At 47.5% G+C, this 21,217-nt stretch overlaps 1 protein-coding gene across 1 annotated transcript in view; it reads right to left on the reverse strand.

Annotated features, from left to right (window-relative positions):
- itga1 (integrin, alpha 1) overlaps positions 1 to 21,217 on the reverse strand; it is a 370,921-nt gene that overhangs the window by 116,343 nt on the left and 233,361 nt on the right. Inside the window, exons 15-17 of the mRNA XM_072497065.1 lie at positions 4,062 to 4,265; positions 2,343 to 2,473; positions 1,481 to 1,650 (exon numbers count right to left, since the gene is read on the reverse strand). Of these exons, the coding sequence (XP_072353166.1) occupies positions 1,481 to 1,650; positions 2,343 to 2,473; positions 4,062 to 4,265 (505 nt within the window). The remainder of the gene's footprint in view (positions 1 to 1,480; positions 1,651 to 2,342; positions 2,474 to 4,061; positions 4,266 to 21,217) is intronic.

Below are 21,217 nucleotides of genomic sequence, written 5' to 3' on the forward strand. Positions count from 1 at the left end.
CTGAATGTCACAGTGCCCCGTAAAGTTTTATAATGATCTAAGTATATAAAATAATTTTAGGTAAAAGTTGCAATTCATAGGATAGGGGCAGTGAAGAGCCTGTGAAGTGCTTATGAGTGCACAGCTTGGTCAGAGAACGAAGACAACGCGGTAATGTGATCCTTCACGCTTCGCGTTGAGGACCACAAGGAGGGAGTTTCGCCATCTGGGATGGCCACTTCCCGATTACAAAATGGACACTTTGCAAAGATTGCAGGGAAAATGGACAATGCTGAGAAAACAAGCAGGTTCAGAGCTTGTCCGAATATTGGAGCCGCAGCTCCCAGACAAAACCAAAACTGTAGGCCCATTAGCATACTAATGGCCCATCTCCGGGAACAAAAGAGTAACATTTGAGTAACCGATACTAAGGCAGACACCCCGGCGCCAGAGGAGACTGAAACAAAGCAGGCCAACAGCCACCTAGGACATGTCCAGCCATCAGGGCACCCACCCCTTTATTGGATGAAATCAATAGGAATGATCGAGAAACGGCCCAATTGATTGGGGCCAAGTTCAAGGCCCGCCCAAAAGAGCGCGAAGCCCCTTTGGGTATAAGAAGGAGCTCCCAAGAGAGAATTGCTCTCTTGGACTTGGCTCTCACAGCGGAGAGACCCGTCCACCAGCTGCACCAGAGGCAAGTAAGTCCAAGGTCAACGCTCGCTACCAGACGGGCGACCTTAGCTGTTTCCCCTTCACCACTTCGACCCCAGCAACCTCAGAACCAAACAACGGCCATTGTTCCTCTGACTGAGTGGGCACCCAAAGTTAAATATAGTCTTTAGCAGTAGTGATAGTTGAGTCTGTAGCGTTTCGTGCATGAGTAGATATTACTGTGTGTGTAAATAAATAGTATTGACTTTGAACTAACTAACTGGTGTACCGACTGTTTTGATCAGTATTCGGGTTTGAACCTTGTGGCGGTATCGAAAGACACCAGACGACTCTAGAGCAAACATAATTAGGATTAAGGAAGGCGACCATATTGACCACCATATTCAGAGCCAACCAAAGAGTGCAACACTGTTAGGGAGGGAGTTCCAAGATTTTGACCCAGAATCCGCCAAGGCACGGTTACCTCTGGCTTTCGCCATGGTCACCGCTGCTTCAACTAAATTCAGCCCAATCAATGCCTTTCAATCACTGGTTTGCTATCCGTGAGAATACTTCAATATGATTGGCTGCCAGCCTGTTTGATGGCATCACTTTTGTTGCCATGCTGACTTCACACTAAATTCAAACAGACGCCAGGGAAAAGGAATTTGATGCCAAGTACTGCCACTTCACTGCTGACTGTGAATTCTAGGTCAACATGTTTATGTGCAGTACATGCATTTTATTTTGTATATGTAGATGGTCAGAGGAACCTCATTTGTTCAAAGTAAAATACTTAATTTTCTTGGCTTTACATCAAGCAATGCTACAATCTCAGTTCACATACCAACTGGTTCCACTGGTTCTTGAGCAGACTTCAGGCTGATATTGAAACAAATTTCTGCTGCGATGCACACTGTTGGCTTCTCATCAATTACACAGTTCTTATTCTGGATATTGATCTTGTTGGGTTGAAATTTCAGTTTGCTAATTGTCACTTGAGCTATGTCCCGGGACCTGGGAAAGGATTTTAAATACAGTCATAAAAATCATGCAGTATTTTCAAATACTTACAGCAGCCATTTAATGCACATAACACATTCTGAGATTACTCATCAAACTCAGTCTATTAAAAACAACTGCCATCAACAATTTAGATTTGACCCTTGAGCCAATGCTTTCTGGATGACAGATGTGTAACCTGTAGTTTATGGCTCATTTTACTGCGAAGTTACTTTAGGAAGTCATTTTGTACACTGATTGAAGTTATTTGTGCTGTTCATATTACAGTGTTTATATTCGGGGGGAATTGATGGGGAAAGAATCTATGGCAGAAATCTTTTTAATAGACTTTGCAATAACGGGATTCCACGAATTTCACTGTAACTTCATTGCAGTGTTAATGTAAGCCTACTTGTGACACTAATAAACATTATTATAAAATTTGCAAATCATGCAGAAGCAAAGCTCTGAGAATAAGGTTTTGGGTGGGATTCGCCATCCCGCCGCACCAGATTTCTGGTTCAGCACGCCGTTGGGATACTCCGTTTTGCCAGCTGGTCAATGGGGTTTCCCATTGTGGGGCAGCCCCACGCCATCGGGAAACCCCCGGGCTGCTGGCAAAACGGAGCATCCCGACGGCAGAGCCTGTTATGTTAACAGAATAAGAGGAAACGAGGGAATCATTGCAATGTAAAACTGATACAAACCAGAAGAGGGCAGCACCACCTAGTGCTCCAACCGTGATATCTATCAGACCATCGCCATTCAAATCCATTTGCCCATCGATCGATTGGCCAAAGTAACTGAAATTAACATTTGGTGCAGATGCGGAGATGCGCTATTTAAAAAGACACCTGATTAGTTAAATTTATACCCACAATTTCCATTAAAAAAAACATCCTCCTTAATATTTAGGTACTCTGGTTTCCCTGTGACATTAAAAGGGATGCATGTTTGTGAGTGCTTTTGATTGAAAGCTTTCATTGGAATTCACCAGTTCATGAATCACATAAACACGCTTTAGCTGCAATTCAAACAGCTGAAAATAGCATAGGCAGATGAACCAATAGGTTTTACACTTTCACCTTGAAGGTGAAGTCAAAATGAATACTGGACCTCATTTCTTTCAGCATTGAATCAATTTCACCTTGAAGGACCTGTACAGACGACTGTTGGAAGAGGTATGCTCCCTCCTGGACAAGACGAGGGGAAAATGTGAGGAAGAACTGGGCACAGAAGTAGTGGAGACTCTGGATCAATGCACCACACAGGGTGTAATTCCACCTCCATATGAGCAGAGTTGAGCCCAATGCAACTAAATGTGATACACAGAGCACACCTAACCAGAATCGGAGTATTTTACAAACACTACTTGAGGACCTCGTTGTACCCATCTTACACAATGAGATCCAATTTCAGGGGCCAAGTTTCTGTGGCCTAAGGACAGCTGAAAGTCAAATTGAGTTGAGCCATTATAAGGTGTCTCTGAGGTCCTTTACTTAGCTGGGAGTTCCCCTTTTACGACAGTCGCAACAAGCTCCAACCACTGCCTTGCACCCCCATGTCCCCACAACAGACCTGGTAGCCCAACTACAAGCACCCGTCCCAAGACTTAAATTTAGTCATAGATTATCACAAAATTTACAGTGCAGAAGGAGGCCATTCGGCCCATCGTGTCTGCACCGGCTCTTGGAAAGAGCACCCTACCCAAGGTCAACACCTCCATTCTATCCCCATAACCCAGTAACCCCACCCAACACTAAGGGCAATTTTGGACACTAAGGGCAATTTATCATGGCCAATCCACCTAACCTGCACATCTTTGGGCTGTGGGAGGAAATCGGAACACCCAGAGGAAACCCATGCACACACTGGGAGAATGTGCAGACTCCACACAGACAGTGACCCAAGCCGAAATCGAACCTGGGACCCTGGAGCTGTGAAGCAATTATGCTATCCACAATGCTACCGTGCTGAAAGTGACCCAAAGATTTGACGTCTTGAAAATACCCAAACTATCACTCGAGATACAACCGACACCAACAGCTCACACAAGACACATAATGAGGCCAAAGCCCAACTTTAGGCTAGCTTCAGGCCTCTTGGTTGTGTTACTCATTGTCCATGCACCATTTTGCATCCCATAGAGTGAACTGAGCTCTTTGAAAATTATTTGCCATCCAGTTTGAAGAATTGAAGACATTCCCACCCCAAAGAGCAGAAGTTAGGCAAACAGTTTTAAAAAAGTAGTGTAACTAAAATTGGCCCATTTTATATAAATATGCATTCCGTCTTTTGTCTCGCTTCTGAATATCAGTTGGTATTTGTCGTGATGCGATGCTTTTTGGAATACTCATGAAAATCCTGCTTCATGTATTTAATCCAGAGAATAATTAATATATCTTCAAACTTAATCAACATCAAACCTGTGAATATTTTTTGTTGATGGTTGTGCCAGATCCACGGAAAAGGTAGACCGCACCCTGGTGGTTGTCTTCTAAAGGTGCTCCAATCACAACATCATTATAGTTGTCCAGGTCAATATCGGAAACTGCAGTTAATGCTGTTCCAAAGCGGGAACCACACGGTTGCTTCATGAATTGGATGCATTTCTGGTTTTCATCTGTAACCTGTTAAAAGGATAACAGATTATGTGGCAAATGTGGATACAAATGCACAAAAAATAAATATTGAATCAATTTTTATGAGAGACTTTTCAGACTATTTTCATTTTGAATGAAAAGCCAGAAAGCCCTGTAAATCATAGAATGATAATTGGCAGATACCCGGGATAAGAACTGTTGTGTTATATAATTTGGAATAACACAAGCTGCCACTTGATGCAATTTTGAGTAAAAGATGCTCCAGACTTTGAAGTGAGTTCAATGTGTTTTATTGAACTATTAGCACAGTTCTCAATGAGTTCGACTCTCTGCTAATCTAAATGTAGTAACTCAGTCTAACTGAACCAGCCTTGCTGGGGTGTGATGCTGAGGATACACCCTGTCTCACTCTGCAGATGTTGGTCTGTGGAAAGAGGCGGGGTGTGAGTGCCTCATCCCTTTTATAGTGAGATACCACCCCTGAGTGTCCTGACTGCTCATTGGTCGTGTCCTATTCTAAGTGTTCATTAGCTGCATGTTTGCATATCATGACATCTCCCCCATTTTTAAAATGTTTTGTTAGCGTCTGTGAATGTACTTACATGTGAATGAGTCTGTCCAACGTGACTGACGGAGGACAAAAGAACAGAGCAAACAAAATAAATGTTCACAAGTCCAGTCTCTGAGGCTTGCGTCTGATCCTGGTCAACCGCCGGACAGGTGGCGGAGGGGACGACGGTGCCTTGACAGGCGGGATGGAAGGCTGACGGCCTTGTGGTGCGAGGTATCAGGAGGTGGCAATTCAACATATGGAAATGGAGGAGAAAGTGGTTGCGGGCAGGCAACATTGCGCAGTGCCCGTTGATTCCGGGAAAGCACTCCTTGGTCCTGCAGGTCCTGCAGCTGCTGCTTGAGGCGGTCCTTGAGTGGTGCTGGAACCCTACGAGGTGCGTGAATGACCGGGGTGGCGTCCGGTTTGAGCCGTATTTTGTACGTGTAGGGCAGTGTGCCCATGCCCTCAAAAACCTCCTGGTTGTGCGTGAGGAGCGAGTGGAGCTGCGCCCTAAAGTCTGCATCCCTTTATTCTTTAGAAAGGTATCTATCTTTTTCTTAAAAACGTTTAAAGAAGGAGCCTCAACTGCTTCACTGGGCAAGGAATTCCAGAGATTCACAACCCTTTGGGTGAAGAAGTTCCTCCTAAACTCGGTCCTAAATCTACTTCCCCTTATTTTGAGGCTATGCCCCCTAGTTCTGCTTTCCCCGACCAGTGGAAACAACCTGCCCACATCTATCCTATCTATTCCCTTCATAAGTTTATATGTTTCAATAAGATCCCCCCGCATCCTTCTAAACTCCAATGAGTACAGTCCCAGTCTACTCAACCTCTCGTCATAATCTAATCCCCTCAACTCTGGGATCAACCTAGTGAATCTCCTCTGCACTCCCTCCAGTGCCAATATGTCCTTTCTCAGATAAGGAGACCAAAACTGAACACAATACTCCAGATGTGGCCTCACCAACACCTTATACAATTGCAGCATAACCTCCCTAGTCTTGAACTCCATCCCTCTAGCAATGAAAGACAAAACTCGATTAGCCTTCTTAATCACCTGTTGCACAGGACACCAACTTTTTGGGACTCGTGCACCAGCACACCCAGGTCCCTCTGCATAGCAGCATGTTTTAACATCTTACCGTTTAAATAATAATCCATTCTGCTATTATTCCTCCCAAAATGGATAGCCTCACACTTGGCAACATTGAATTCCATCTGCCAGACCCTAGCCCATTCACCTAACCTATCCAATTCCTTCTGCAGACTTCTGGTATCCTCTGCACTTTTTGCTTTACCACTCATCTTAGTGTCGTCTGCAAACTTTGCCACATTGCACTTGGTCCCCAACTCCAAATCATCTATGTAAATTGTGAACAACTGCGGGCCCATCACTGATCCTTGAGGGACCCCACTAGTTACAGGTTGCCAACCAGAGAAACACCCATTTATCCCCACTCTCTGCTTTCTGTTAGTTAACCAATCCTCTACCCATGCTACCACTTTACCCTCAATGCCATGCATCTTTAGTTTATGCAGCAACCTTTTGTGTGGCACCTTGTCAAAAGCTTTCTGGAAATCCAGATATACCACATCCATTGGCTCCCCATTATCTACTGCACTGGTAACGTCCTCAAAAAATTCTACCAAATTAGTCAGACACGACCTACCCTTTATGAACCCATGCTGCGTCTGCCCACTGGGACAATTTCCCTCCAGGTGCCCTGCTATTTCCTCCTTAATGATAGATTCCAGCATTTTCCCTACAACCGAAGTTAAGCTTACCAGCCTATAATTACCCGCTTTCTGCCGACCTCCTTTTTTAAATAGTGGTGTCACGTTTGCTACTTTCCAATCCTCTGGGACCACCCCAGAGTCTAGTGAATTTTGATAAATTATCACAAGTGCGTTTACAATTTCCCTAGCCATCTCTTTTAACACTCTGGGATGCATCCCATCAGGGCCAGGAGACTTGTCTACCTTTAGCCCCATTAGCTTGCCCAATACTGCCTCCTTAGTGATTACAATCATCTCAAGGTCCTCACCTATCATATCTTTATTTCCATCAGTCACTGGCATGTTATTTGTGTCTTCCACTGTGAAGACTGACCCAAAAAACCTGTTCAGCTCCTCAGCCATTTCCCCGTCTCCTATTATTAAATCTCCCTTCTCATCTTCCAAAGGACCAATATTTACCTTAGCCACTCTTTTTCGTCTTATATATTTGTAGAAGCTTTTACCATCTGCTTTTATGTTCTGAGCAATTTTACTTTCATAGTCTACCTTATTCTTCTTTATAGCTTTTTTAGTAGCTTTCTGTTGTCCCCTAAAGACTTCCCAGTCCTCTAGTCTCCCACTAATTTTTGCCACTTTGTATGTTTTTTCCTTCAATTTGATACTCTCCCTCACCTCCTTATATATCCACGGTCGATTTTTCACCTTTCTACCGTCTTTCTTTTTTGTCGGTATGAACCTTTCCTGAACACTGTGAAAGATCGCTCGGAAGGTACAACATACGTACAACATAAGAGCGGGGCGCGGCCTGTCGAAGAATGACAGCCGTGGCAGACCACCCACCATCCGGTATCTTGATCCTGACAGTGTCTGCCGGGATAGCACGGCCAGATTGGTGGCATGGGCATCATAGCCCTGCTTCTGACGGTCTCTGAGCTGCTGCATCTTCTGCAGCACCGGGAGGTGATCAAGGTTGGGCAGGTGTATGGCCGGAAACGTCGTCCGCAGGTCCCTGTTCATCAGGAGTTGAGCCGGCGACATGCCAGTGGACAATGGAATCGCCCTGTACCCGAGCAGTGCAAGGTGTATGTTGGAAGCAGAGTCCGCGGCCTTGCAGTTGAGCTGTTTCACAATGTGCACCCCTTTCTCGACTTTTCCATTGGACTGCGGATAGTGCGGACTGGAGGTGACATGCTGGAAATTGTATGACCTGGCAAAGGTAGACCATTCTCGACTGTTAAAACACGGGCCATTGTTGCTCATGATGGTGATTGTGATGCCATGCCTTGAGAACGTCTCCTTACAGGCTTTGATGACGGTCCGAGAGATGAAGTCCGGGAGCTTCAGCACCTCAGGGTAACTCGAGAAATAGTCGATGATGAATCCGTAGTCGCAAACATTCGCATGAAAGAGATTGATGCCAACCATGGACCACGGAGAGGTCACTATGTTATGCTGTTGGAGCGTCTCCTTGCTCTGCGCTGGCTGGAACCGCTGACAGGCAGCATAGTTCAGGACCATGTTTGTGATGTCCTGGCTGATGCCGGGCCAGTAGACAGCTTGCCGGGCTCTGCGTCTACACTTCTCGATAGCCAGGTGTCCCTCATGAATCTGGCTCAGCACCAAGCTCTGGAGACTGAGCGGAAGGACAATCCTGACCAGCTTGAGGAGGATACCATCAATCACCGTCAGGTCATCCTTCACATTGTAAAATTGTGAGCAGTGCCCTTTCTGCCAGCCATTGGTGAGGTTGTGGATGACACACTGCAAGACGGGGTCTTTGGCTGTCTCATCATGGATGAGAACTACCTTCTCATCTGTCCCCAGGAGAGTGCTAGCACACAGCTGCACCTGCAATTTGATGTGCTGGATGATCTCCAGCAGCTCACTGGGCGAGGTGATGGAGCGGGACAATGCATGAGCAATGATGAGCTCCTTGCCAGGTGTGTACACCAAGTTGAAGTCACACCTCCTAAGTTTAAGCAGGATTCTCTGCAACCGAGGCGTCATGTCGTTCTGGTCCTTGTGGATGATGTGGACCAGGGGCCTATGATCTGTCTCGACAGTGAATGTCGGCAGGCCGTAGATATAATCATGAAATTTGAGGGCGCCGGTGAGAAGACCCAAGCACTCCTTCTCAATCTGAGCATATCTGGTTTCAGTGTGCGTCATCGCCTTCGATGCATAGGCTACTGGTGCCCAGGATGATGTGTCATCTTGAAGCAACACCGCACTGATGCCATCCTGACTCGCATCTGTGGATATCTTTGTCTCCCAGTCCGGGTCGAAGAATGCTAGGACTGGTGCAGTGGTGAGATTGGCTTTCAGCTCCAGCCACTCTGTCTGGTGTGCCGCCTTCCACTCAAAGGCAGTTGACTTTTTCACCAGGTTGCCTAGGGCCGTGGTGTGTGTGGCCATGTTTGGAATGAACTTGCCCAGAAAATTGACCATACCCAAGCGCAGCACCGCCTTTTTGTCCTCAGGGACCTCCATCGCCTCGATGGCCTTGATTTTGTCTGTGTCCTGGCGCACACCATGCTGAGAGATCTGGTCGCCTAGAAACTTGAGCGTCGATGTGCCAAAACAACATTGGACCTGTTTAACTTAAGGCCGTTGGCATGTACACGGCGGAATACCTTCTGGAGGTATATGATGATGTCGTCCATGTACACACGAACCCCTTCAATGCCTTCCATCATCTACGCCATGATGCAATGGAATATCTCCGATGCCGAGATGATGCCAAATGGCATGCAATTGTAAAAATATCTGCCAAAAGACGTGTTGAAGGTGCAGAGCCTTCTGCTGGACTCTTCCAGCTGGATTTGTCAAAATCCCTGTGACGCATCCAATTTGGCGAAGAAGCGCGCATGTGCCATCTCACTTGTGAGTTCCTCCCGCTTCGGGATGGGGTAGTTTTCCCGCATAATGTTCTTATTGAGGTCCTTGGGATCAATGCAGATGCACAGGTCCCCTGAAGGCTTCTTTACGCACACCATCGAGCTGACCCAGTCAGTCGGTTCGGTAACCTTGGATATGATGCCTTTTTGCTGAAGATCCTTGAGCTGTGCCTTCAGGTGCTCTCTCAGTGGAGCAGGGGCACGTCGTGGTGCGTGGACCACTGGCTTGGCATCAGGGCATAGCAGAATCTTGTATCGATACGGCAGCATGCCCATTCCTGCGAACACATCTGGATACTGGGCGAGGATGTCGTCGATGCCGGCCTGAAGATCCACATGGGAGGATGTTGAGGTGTAAACCCTTTGAATGAGGTTCAGCTGCTTGCAGGCGTGCGCACCTAGTAGGGATGTCCTGTACCGGCTTAACAATTTCAAAGCGTAATAGTGCTTGTGTGTGTCGGTTGGATACGTGCAGATAGCAGATTCCCAGTGCTGTGATGGTATTCCCGTTGTAACCCAGGAGATTGCAGGCAGCTGGAAGGACCATGGGGGGCTTCTTAATGCGTCTGGAGTCTGCCTGGGAGAGGAGGTTGGCAGAAGCACCTGTGTCCAGCTTGAACAGGATGGGGCAGTGGTTGACCTTCATCACTGCTCGTCTTTCATCCTCGGAATCCACAGCTAGAATGGATCGGACCTGCGATGTGTCTGGTGTGGCATATTCACACGTTGTAATAATGCCCACACGGTAGGCATTGTCCAGGCATTCATCATCTGGATCCGTTGCACTGCCGGGTTCAGAATCCTGTAGGTTTTGTTGCACACTCCGGATGCGCCGTCGTCGGAATTGGGAGCGCTGGCTCCTGACTGGTGGTGCAGATCTGCAGAGGGCTGCATAGTGGCCTGGCTTCCCGCAGTTTAAACAGCATCTGCCTCTTGCAGGGCAGTGTTTCTTTAAATGGGCGGTGCCACAGTTCGAACACATCATGATGTTGGCGTCCTGATGCTCCGTGCGATGTTGCACACGTGCAGTGCGGTTCTCGGACGTCTGCACCTGCGCAGTGTGGGTTTCGGCCGCTTAGTTATCCCATTCGCATCGCGCATGCATCGGGCCCCGGGAAGAGTGCGTGAAATGGCCACTTTCGTCAATGTTGAGGCGCTGCATCTGGGAGATGGCCTGCACACTCTCCGCCTCGTTGGAAGCTAGTTTATCATTTTCTGCCGTTTTGTACTGGGAATAGCGATTTTTAGCACGCTCATGCACTGTGCATGTTTCAATCGCGACTGGCAGGGTCATATGCTTGATCTTCAGTAACTACTCTCTCAGAGGATCAGAGTGAACTCCAAAAACGATTTGGTCTCTGATCATGGTGTCAGTGATATCACCGAAGATGCAGGATTGCGCTAGCAGTCTTAGGTTAGTTTAATAGGAGTTGAAGGATTCGCCTTTACCTTGCAATCGCTGCTTGAATATGTAGCGCTCGAAGGTTTTGTTGGTGTCCACCTCACAGTGGTTGTCAAACCTGTCCAGGATGGTCTGAAACTTTGTCTTGTCCTGGTCTTCGGCGAAGTGAAAGGAGTTGAATATTTCCAAGGCGTGATCCCCCGCTGTGGTGAGGAGAAGAGCTATCTTCCGCGCAACAGACGCACCATTCAGGTCTGATGCTTCAACGTTAAGCTGAAATTTCTGCTTGAATGTCCGCCAGTTGGCACTGAGATTGATGGAGGTCCTGAGCTGGTGAGAAGCATGAATCTTTTCTATTGTGCCGGTATACATTCGCTGGTCGTCACAGATCTTGCTGAGTTGAACTAACTAGATTGAACAGACTCCTGGTAACATGTTGTGTTATGTAATTTGGAATAACACAAGCTGCACATGATGCGGTTTTGAGTAAAAGATGCTCCAGACCTTGAAGTGAGTTCAATGTGTTTTATTGAACTATTAGCACAGTTCTCAATGAGTTCAACTCTGCTAATCTAAATGTAGTAACTCAGTCTAACTGAACCAGCCTTGCTCTAAGCCACATGCTGGGGTGTGATGCTGAGGATACACCCTGTCTCACTCTGTAGATGTTGATCTGTGGAAAGAGGCAGGGTGTGAGTGCCTCATCCCTTGAGATACCACCCCTGAGTGTCTTGACTGATCATTGATCGTGTCCTATTCTCAGTATTCTTTAGCTGCATGTTTGCATATCATGCCAAGAACCACCATTCAAATCCTTTCATCGAGAAAGACTGTGTTGGTGGATGCATAATTAATAATCTTCATTGTCACAAGTAGGCTTACATTAACACTGATGTGAAGTTACTGTGAAAAGCCCCTAGTCGCCACATTTTGACGCCTATTTGGGTACATTGAGGTCGAATTCAGAATGTCCAAATTACTTAACAGCACACCTTTCAGGACTTGTGGGAGGAAACTGGAGCACCCGGAGGAAACCCACACAGACACGGGGAGAATGTGCAGACTCCACACAGACAGTGACCCAAGACAGGAATCGAACCTGGGACCCTTAGTGGGGCATTAGTGCTACCCACTGTTCTAGCATATTGGCTAACAGTCAAATATCATTCATTAAATGGACAAGAAAATACCTGATCACTCCGAGATAAGAAAGTATTGGAATGCCTGAAATTATAGCTATATTTTGTTTGCTTTTGTCATAATCCCCATGAGACCGGAGGATGAACCGATTGATGTCCCCATAGGGCTGATGGAGTATGAGCTCTGCCACTATGGAGTAACGGCCCTTCAGCGAGCTCGTTAACTCCATGAGATAAAAGTCGGCCCAGGTAGGAATCGGCATCTCAGAATGGCGGCATCTCACAAATCTCAAACAAGGCCACACACCAGGAAACATAACGGTGTTGTGGTCGTTCTTGGATCTCGTGAACTACCATGGGGAATTTATTCCTGGCCTGGCGACCATCCTCACACCGCTTCATGCATTGCTAAAGAAGCACTAAGAATGGGCGTGGAGAGCACCGCCTGAGGAGGCTTTTGCAAGGTTAAAGCATTGGCTGTCATTGTTGGGGTTGTTGATCCATTTTGACCCTTCAAAGCCCCTGTTGTTGACATGCGGCACCTTGTCTTTCAAAATCAGGGAGCTGTTATCCCACCACGTGTATGACGGACTGGAGAGGCGAACAGCATATCCTTCGCGGACTTGGGCCACTGTGGAACACAACTAAGCCTAAATCGTGAGAGAAGGGCTGGCTGTTGTTTCTGCGGTGATAAAAATGTCACCAGTATGTGTACTGATGTCAATTCACCATTGTGACGGACCACATTACTCGATTTATTTAAAGAAGACTAGGTGATTTCGCCCATCGCATCTGTGCCGACACAACGATGGGCCCTGTTGCTAGCGGCATATTTGAGCATCACTCGGGCACACAAATCAATGGATGCTCTGAGTCGGCTCCCGCTGCCAATGCACCCCCCCCCACCCCCCGCCCCACACGTCCACCGAGGGGTAACGAGGTGTCGCAAAACCCTGAACTTCATGGCCAACTTATCGGTCACTTCTGCCCAGATAAGCGATTGGACGCAGAAGGACACACTGTTGGTGATAATACGGCATGTCGTCCTTCATGGGCCATCAGGGGGAGCTGCTCAAAGAGTTGCAAGCTTTTGAAGTCAAGGAGCAGGAGCTCAGTAGCTCAGTGTGGATGTTGGCATATTCCTGTGTGGGACTCGTGTCCTGATCCCAAGACAGGGAAGACCTGCACAACTGACAACCGGGGGTGTAAAAATGAAAATGATGGCCAGACGTTACGTGTGGTGGCCAGGCTTGGATGACGAGATTGAACGGTTGACTCAGCAGTGTACCCATATGCCAGGAGCATCAGATGCTCCCGCCAGCCGCACTATTACACCCATGGAATGGCTGGGCCGGCCTTGGGTATGCCTACAGGCAGATTTTGCTGGACCTTTCCAAGGCTCCATGTTCTAGCTCATGGTAGATGCCCATTCTAAGTGGCTGGACGTCCATCAGATGTCATCTACCACTCTTGACAGCCAGCATTGAGAAGCTGCTGCTCTTGTTTAGCACCCATGGTGTCCTTGAGGTATTGGTTATGGACAATGGTACACTATTCACCAAAGAACAAAGAATAAAGAACAAAGAAAAGTACAGCACAGGAACAGGCCCTTCGGCCCTCCAGGCCTGCGCTGACCATGCTGCCCGTCTAAACTAAAATCTTCTACACTTCCAGAGTCCGGATCCCTCTATTCCCATCCTATTCATGTATTTGTCAAGATGCCCCTTAAACATCGTCACTGCTTCCACCACCTCCTCCGGTAGCGAGTTCCAGGCACCCACCGCCGTCTAACTTGCCTCGTACATCCCCTCTAAACCTTGCCCCTCGCACTTTAAACCCATGCCCCCTAGTAATTGACTCCTCCACCCTGGGAAAAGGTCTCTGACCATCCACTCTGTCTATGCCTCTCATAATTTTATAGACCTCTATCAGGTCGCTTCTCAACCTCAGTCGTTCCAGTGAGAATAAACAGAGTTTATTCAACCTCTCCCCATAGCTTATGCCCTCCATACCAGGCAACATCCTGGTAAATCTCTTCTGCACCCTCTCGAAAGCCTCCACATCCTTCTGGTAGTGTGGCGACCAGAATTGAACACTATACTCCAAGTGTGGCCTAACTAAGGTTCTATACAGATGCAACATGACTTGTCAATTTTTATACTCAATGCCCCGGCCAATGAAGGCAAGCATACCATATGTCTTCTTGACTACCTTCTCCACCTTTGTTGCCCCTTTCAGTGACCTGTGGACCTATACACCTAGATCTCTTTGTCTGTCAATACTCTTGAGGGTTCTGCCATTCACTGTATATTCCCTACCTGTATTAGACCTTCCAAAATGCATTACCTCACAATTGTCCGGATTAAACTCCATCTGCCATCTCTCCTCCCAAGTCTCCAAACGATCTAAATCCTGCTGTATCCTCTGACAGTCCTCATCGCTATCCGCAATTCCACCAGCCTTTGTGTCGTTCGTAAACTTACTAATCAGACCAGTTACATTTTCCTCCAAATAATTTATAGATACTACGAACAGCAAAGGTCCCAGCACTGATCTCTGCGGAACACCACTAGTTACAGCCCTCCAATCAGAAAACCACCCTTCCATTGCTACTCTCTGCCTTCTATGACCTAGACAGTTCTGTATCCATCTTGCCAGCTCACCTCTGATCCCGTGTGACTTCATCTTTTGTACCAGTCTGCCATGAGGGACCTTGTCAAAGGCCTTACTGAAGTCCATATAGACAACATCCACTGCCCTACCTGCACCAACCATCTTTGTGACTTCCTCGTAAAACTCTATCAAGTTAGTGAGACACGACCTTCCCTTCACAAAACCGTGCTGCCCCTCGCTAATACGTCCACTTGCTTCCAAATGGGAGTAAATCCTGTCTCGAAGAATTCTCTCCAGTAATTTTCCTACCACTGACGTAAGGCTCAACGGCCTGTAGTTCCCTGGATTATCCTTGCTACCCTTCTTCAACAAAGGAACAACATTGGCTATTCTCCAGTCATCCGGGACATCACCTGAAGACAGTGAGGATCCAAAGATTTCTGTTAAGGCCTCAGCAATTTCTTCCCTTGCCTCCTTCAGTATTCTGGGATAGATCCCATCAGGCCCTGGGGATTTATCCACCTTAATACTTTTCAAGACGCCTAACACCTCGTCTTTTTGGATCTCAATGTGACCCAGGCTATCTACACACCCTTCTCCAGACTCAACATCCACCAAATCCTTCTCTTTGGTGAATACTGATGCAAAGTATTAATTTATTACCTCGCCCATTTCCTCTGGCTCCACACATAGATTCCCTCCCCTGTCTTTCAGTGGGCCAACCTTTGCTTTTTATGTACATGTAAAAAGCCTTGGGATTTTCCTTAACCCTATTTGGCGAATGATTTTTCGTGACCCCCTTTAGCCCTCCTGACTCCTTGCTTAAGTACCTTCCTACTTTCCTTATATTCCACACAGGCTTTGTCTGTTCCCAGCCTTCTCGCCCTGACAAATGCCTCCTTTTTCTTTTTGACGAGATCCACAATATCTCTCGTTATCCAATGATCCCAAAATTTGCCATATTTTTCCTTCTTCCGCACAGGAACATGCTCGTCCTGAATTCCTTTCAACTGATGTTTGAAAGCCTCCCACACGTCACACATCCGCCACCAATCTAGGTTCTTCAGTTCCCACCTAATATTGTTATAATTACCCTTCCCCCAATTTAGCACATTCACCCCAGGTCCTTGTACACCAGCACTTTAAAACTTACTGAATTGTGGTTACTGTTCCCGAAATGTTCCCCTACTGAAACTTCTACCACCTGGCCAGGCTCATTCCCCAATATCAGGTCCAGTATCGCCCCTTCCCTAGTTGGACTGTCTACATATTGTTTTAAGAAGCCCTCCTGGATACTCCTTACCAACTCTGCCCCGTCTAAGCCCCTAGCACTAAGTGAGTCCCAGTCAATATTGGGGAAGTTAAAGTCTCCCATCACAACAACCCTGTTGCTTTTACTCCTTTCCAAAATCTGTCTACCTATCTACCTACCTGTCTACTTATGGGCGGCATGGTAGCACAAGTGGATAGCACTGTGGCTTCACAGCGCCAGGGTCCCAGGTTCGATTCCCCACTGGGTCACTGTCTGTGCGGAATCTGCACGTTCTCCCCGTGTCTGCGTGGGTTTCCTCCAGGTGCTCTGGTTTCCTCCCGCAGTCCAAAGACGTGCAGGTTAAGTGGATTGGCCATGATAAATTGTCCTTAGTGACCAAAACAAAAAGGTTAGGAGGGGTGATTGGGTTACGGGGATAGGGTGGAAGTGAGGGCTTAACTGGGTCGGTGCAGACTCGATGGGCCGAATGGCCTCCTTCTGCACTGTATGTTCTATCTGCTCCTCTATCTCCCGGTGGCTGTTGGGAGGCCTGCAGTAAACCCCCAACATTGTGACTGCACCCTTCTTATTTCTGATCTCTACCTATATAGCCTCGCTGCCCTCTGAGGAGTCCTCCTGCAGTATAGCTGTGATGCCCCCCCTAACCTGTAGCGCAACTCCTCCACCCTTTATACCTCCCCTTCTATCCCACCTGAAACATCTGAAAACTGGAAAGATTAGCTGCCAATCCTGTCCTTCCCTCAACCAGGTCTCTGTAATGACAACAACATCATAGTTCCAAGTACTAATCCAAGCTCTAAGTTCATCTGCCTTACCTGTTATACTTCTTGCATTAAAACATATGCACTTCAGGCCACCAGTCCCGCTGTTTTCAGCAACATCTCCCAGTAACGAATTTGCCCAATTCATGAAAACGAACGGAGTGAAGTATATCCGATCACCCTCATACCACCCTTCCTCAAACGGTCTAGCCAAGCAAGCGGTGCAGACATTCAAGAAGGGTGCGAGGAAACAGGCCACAGGGACCATTGAAACAAGACTGATGTGCTTCTTATTTAGCTACCAGAGCATGAAATGAAATGAAATTGTTTATTGTCACAAGTAGGCTTCAAATGAAGTTACTGTGAAAAGCCCCGAGTCGACACATTCTGGCGCCTGTTCACGGAGGCTGGTACGGGAATTGAACCGTGCTGCTGGCCTGCCTTGGTCTACTTTAAAAGCCAGCAGTTTAGCCCAGTGTGCTAAACCAGCATGACATGACTGGAGTGGCATCGGCTGAACTGTTTGTTGATGGGCTGGAGGCACAGGAGCCCTCCCAGTCTGATATTCCCCGATATTGGTGGTACAGTGCAATGCAGTCAGGACCCGCAGGAGCAATGTCGAGGCAGGCAGACTCTGGTCTGAAGCTTCCGGCTGGGAGACTCAGTATCAAATAAAGACTCGCGAACAGTCTGAAAACAGCTTCGAAGTAGGGGACCGTTGTTAGGACACACCCCTCCAGAGGAGCCATTTCCCAGCCACGCCAGCCTGAATGTGGGGGCCTGGGACTGTCGCCCCCTGGAGGCCCCGACACAGAGATGCAAGCAGTAATAGGCTCACATTCCGAGGTGGAGACCCAGGCATTGGAGGTTTCGAAACGGGGCCTCACTAGGGATCAGGGGTGGGATTCTCTAATCCTGCGGCAGAGAGCCCACGCCGTCATAAACGCCGTTGCGTTTTACGTGAACGGGCCGCTGCCAGGACGAATTCTAGCCCCTACAGGGGGCCAGCACGGTGCTGGAGTGGTTCGCACTGCTCCAGCTGCCTAATCCTGGCGCGAACTTTGCGCCGCGGGATCCGCGCATGCGCAGTGGCGCCAGTGCCAACGCACACATGGGCAGTGGCCTCCTTCAACGCGTCGGCCCCAATGCAACATGGCGCAGGGCTACAGGGGCCAGCCCGTAGGAAAGGAAGCCCCCAGCTAGAGAGTGGGGTCGGCCCCCCCTCCCCCCTCCTTTCCCCCCCCCCCACAGGCCGCCACCCGACCCTTCAACGCCGAGGTCCTGCCAGCTCAGAGCAGGTTAGAACGGCGCCAGCGGGACTCGTTTTTTTTTTTCCGCGGCCGGTCGCCCCATCCGTACCGGAGAATCGTGCGGGGGTGGGGGGGGCGTAGAGCGGCCCGCGACCGGTGCCGCTCTGCGGAGAATTGCGTGCTGGTGTCGGGGTGGCGTGGCCCAGTCGCGGGGATTCTCCGGCCCAGCCCAGGGCTGGGAGAATCCCGCCCCAGTTGTCGACGGTGACCCCAAGATGGTCATCGCAGAAACGAGGTTCGCAGAAGCCCCTGACTCAGCCCCACGACCTCCTCCACTCCCTACATCAGAAGGACTTACAGACTTTGGGGGGGGGGGGGGGAGGGCGGGGGGGAGGGGAGGATGTTATAACCCCCACAAGACCTATGGGATGACCCGATTGATCTTCCTATTGAGCTCGTGGAGTATGAGCTCTCCTGCTGAGGGGTGCAGGCCCGTCAGCAGGCTGGTTAATTCCATGAGATAATAGGCGGTCCTGGTAGGATCCGATGTCTCAGAATGGTCCTGGCTGGGACTAGGCCAATTGCTCTTTAAATACATTTCCTAACTGAGAGTTAGAAATAAACCACAAGAGCTCACATTTTTGTCTGTCAATTTCAAACAACTACAAAAGAGGGTTCATCGTCAAATACCAGGCTGGGGTTGGGCCTATATGCATAGACTACACAAATGGATACTTTGATTATTCTCCTCTTCGATTGTGGGAATTTGCACACTCAATCTACAGCTCCAGGAAATTATCATTGCCAATTTGCACCAGGTACCATATTGTAATGAAAAGAAAACAGAAGGTGCTGGTAAAACTCAGGTCTTAGTCACACAGACCTGCAACTGATTATTCAGTGAACTACTATCCCAATAGCTTTGCAGTTTGTTTTCTTCCCAGAGAGTTTAACATCTCCAACTTCTCTCTCTGACTTACACAGACCTCTGGGTCTGTGTCACTGGATCACTGCCACGACGCAACTGTTAAACTTTTCTCCTTGTGTTTTCTTCCAGAAACATTGAATGGCCAACTCCTTTTCACCCATCTTTTTACTTTCATGTGTGTAAGATTTTATTAAAAATGTAGATACACAAACAAACCGAAAAGACCTGAAACCTTTTAGTCACATGTCTATCCAGACCCCCAGGCACCAAGCTTCAGAAAAACCCCTGAATGAAACGGAAACAATTTTTATCTTTCTCAATACACAAATATATATATAAATCCAACTTAAAAACTGTACACTGCTCGAGAATCATAGAGTCATAAGGCAGATTTCTCTGTCCCGCCGTGCCAGATTTCTGGTTCAGCACGCCATCGGGATTTTCCGTTTCGCCAGCTGGTCAATGGGGTTTTCCTTTGTGGGGCAGCCCCATGCCGTCAGGAACCCCGGGCTAGCGGCAAAACGGAGCATCCCGACGGCAGAGAATTCAGCCCATCGAATTTACAGTGCAGAAGGAGGCCATTTGGCCCATCGAGTCTGCATCGGCCCTTGGAAAGAGCACCCCACCTAAGCGCACACCTTCACCTCATCTCCGTAACCCAGCAGCCCCACCGTACTATTTTGGATTTGAAAGGCAATTTGACATGGCCAGTCCACCTAAACTGCACATCTTTGGACTGTGGGAGGAAACCGGAGCAGCCGGAGGAAACCCATGCAGACACAGGGCAAATGTGCAGACTCTGCACAGACAGTGACCCAAGCCGGGAATCAAACTTGGGACCCTGGCGTTGTGAAGCAACAGTGCTAACCACTGTGCTACCGTAACACATAACACATTTTATTCTGCAGGCCTCCACAGGAGTGCCTTCAATGTCCTGCGCTTCCACATGGGGAATCCCGTCCTGCAGTCCATAATTGGATAGAAAAAAAACAAAGGTGGCCTCTTCATTGGCCATCTCTTAGAAGATTCCCACTGTTGCCACATCTCTTACTCATCCTGGTTCGGGGACCTAAAATGGTCCATATGCCTGAAAATTTTAAGGAAGAGAAATTTTCGCCCTTAGTTTTTTCTGTGTAAAAATATTTCATTCTAAAAATGCACTCGCGGAGTAAGAAAAAAAACAAGAGAGGGCACTAACAAATTTCAGACAGACAAAATTTCAAGAAAGCAGAATATAAAAGAGAGAATATCATAATAGAAAAGGAGACTTACAGGGTAGAAATAGAATAGGCACCAGGATAAAATGGAGGGACAAACAATTAATACCACATGGTCCATGTGACTGGTGCAGTTTGTTGCATTTAAATAGAATTATTTTGGGGATGAACTAACTCCTCAAGTATTTGACTTCCAACTTAAATCTTACAGCTAGGATTTGTTCAATGTTGCCCGTTCTGTCAATTTAACCTTGGCTAACCTGGGAAAAAGGACCATCCTGGGGAGGGGTTGCCTCAAGTGAAATACCTGTTTATTGAGAAGGAATTTCCAAAGGAACTTTCCAGACAGATATTTATATCCATGCAGTCACACATCATTTCTCACAAAGGAGTACAAAGAGTCTCAGAACCAATGAGCAGAAGTAACATTACAGATTGTGAGCTTGGAGGATAGCGCAGACGAATCAGGCTGTGCTCAAGAAGAACTGTTTCATGCACAGAACCAATGTTTACGGACTAGAGATCAGTTTGCTAAGTTACTCACAGGAAGTAGAACACTTGAAAGTGGACTTGAAATGATAGCCTTATAGACTTGAAATGATAATCTTATAGAAGCAAATACGATGAAGATAGATCTTCAACTGGAACTTGATGAATTTAAAGTATTAGAAATCTGTATTAATTATCATGAAAAATGCCTGGACTAGGAAAAGGAATTACTGGTGAAAGAGGTGCATGGACACAAGACTGCCCGAGCGAGATGTAGGTTGTGCGAGGGGTTGAGAATTTGCTTCAGGTGGGAATGTGGTGCAGAGGGGCTCCTATTGCTACTTTATTTAGCCAGTAATTGGTGAGTTTTCTTCCTCGTCTCCAAGCTAGGGGAGTGAAACTTTCTTTGACTTTATTTGTGTAAATTAACTAATTGACTGGTTAAATAAATAAGATTGAACAGAATGGCAGGGCTGGTGGTGTGCCATGATTGCAGCCTGTAGAAATCTGTGAAATGCACTGCAATCCCAGACAAACATGTCTGCAAAAAATGTCTGCAACTTAGGCAACTTCGGCTCAGAGTAGCTGAGTTGGAGTCTGAGTTGCAGACATTGTGGGGCATAAGGGAGGAGGAGAATCACCTGAGTACTTCCTTCCAAGAGGCAGTCTTAGGTTAGTGTGGTAGTCACCACTGTTGTATTATATTGTATATATGGGTAT

Source organism: Scyliorhinus torazame, chromosome 3, assembly GCF_047496885.1.
Source record: "Scyliorhinus torazame isolate Kashiwa2021f chromosome 3, sScyTor2.1, whole genome shotgun sequence".
Classification (NCBI taxonomy): Eukaryota; Metazoa; Chordata; class Chondrichthyes; order Carcharhiniformes; family Scyliorhinidae; genus Scyliorhinus; species Scyliorhinus torazame.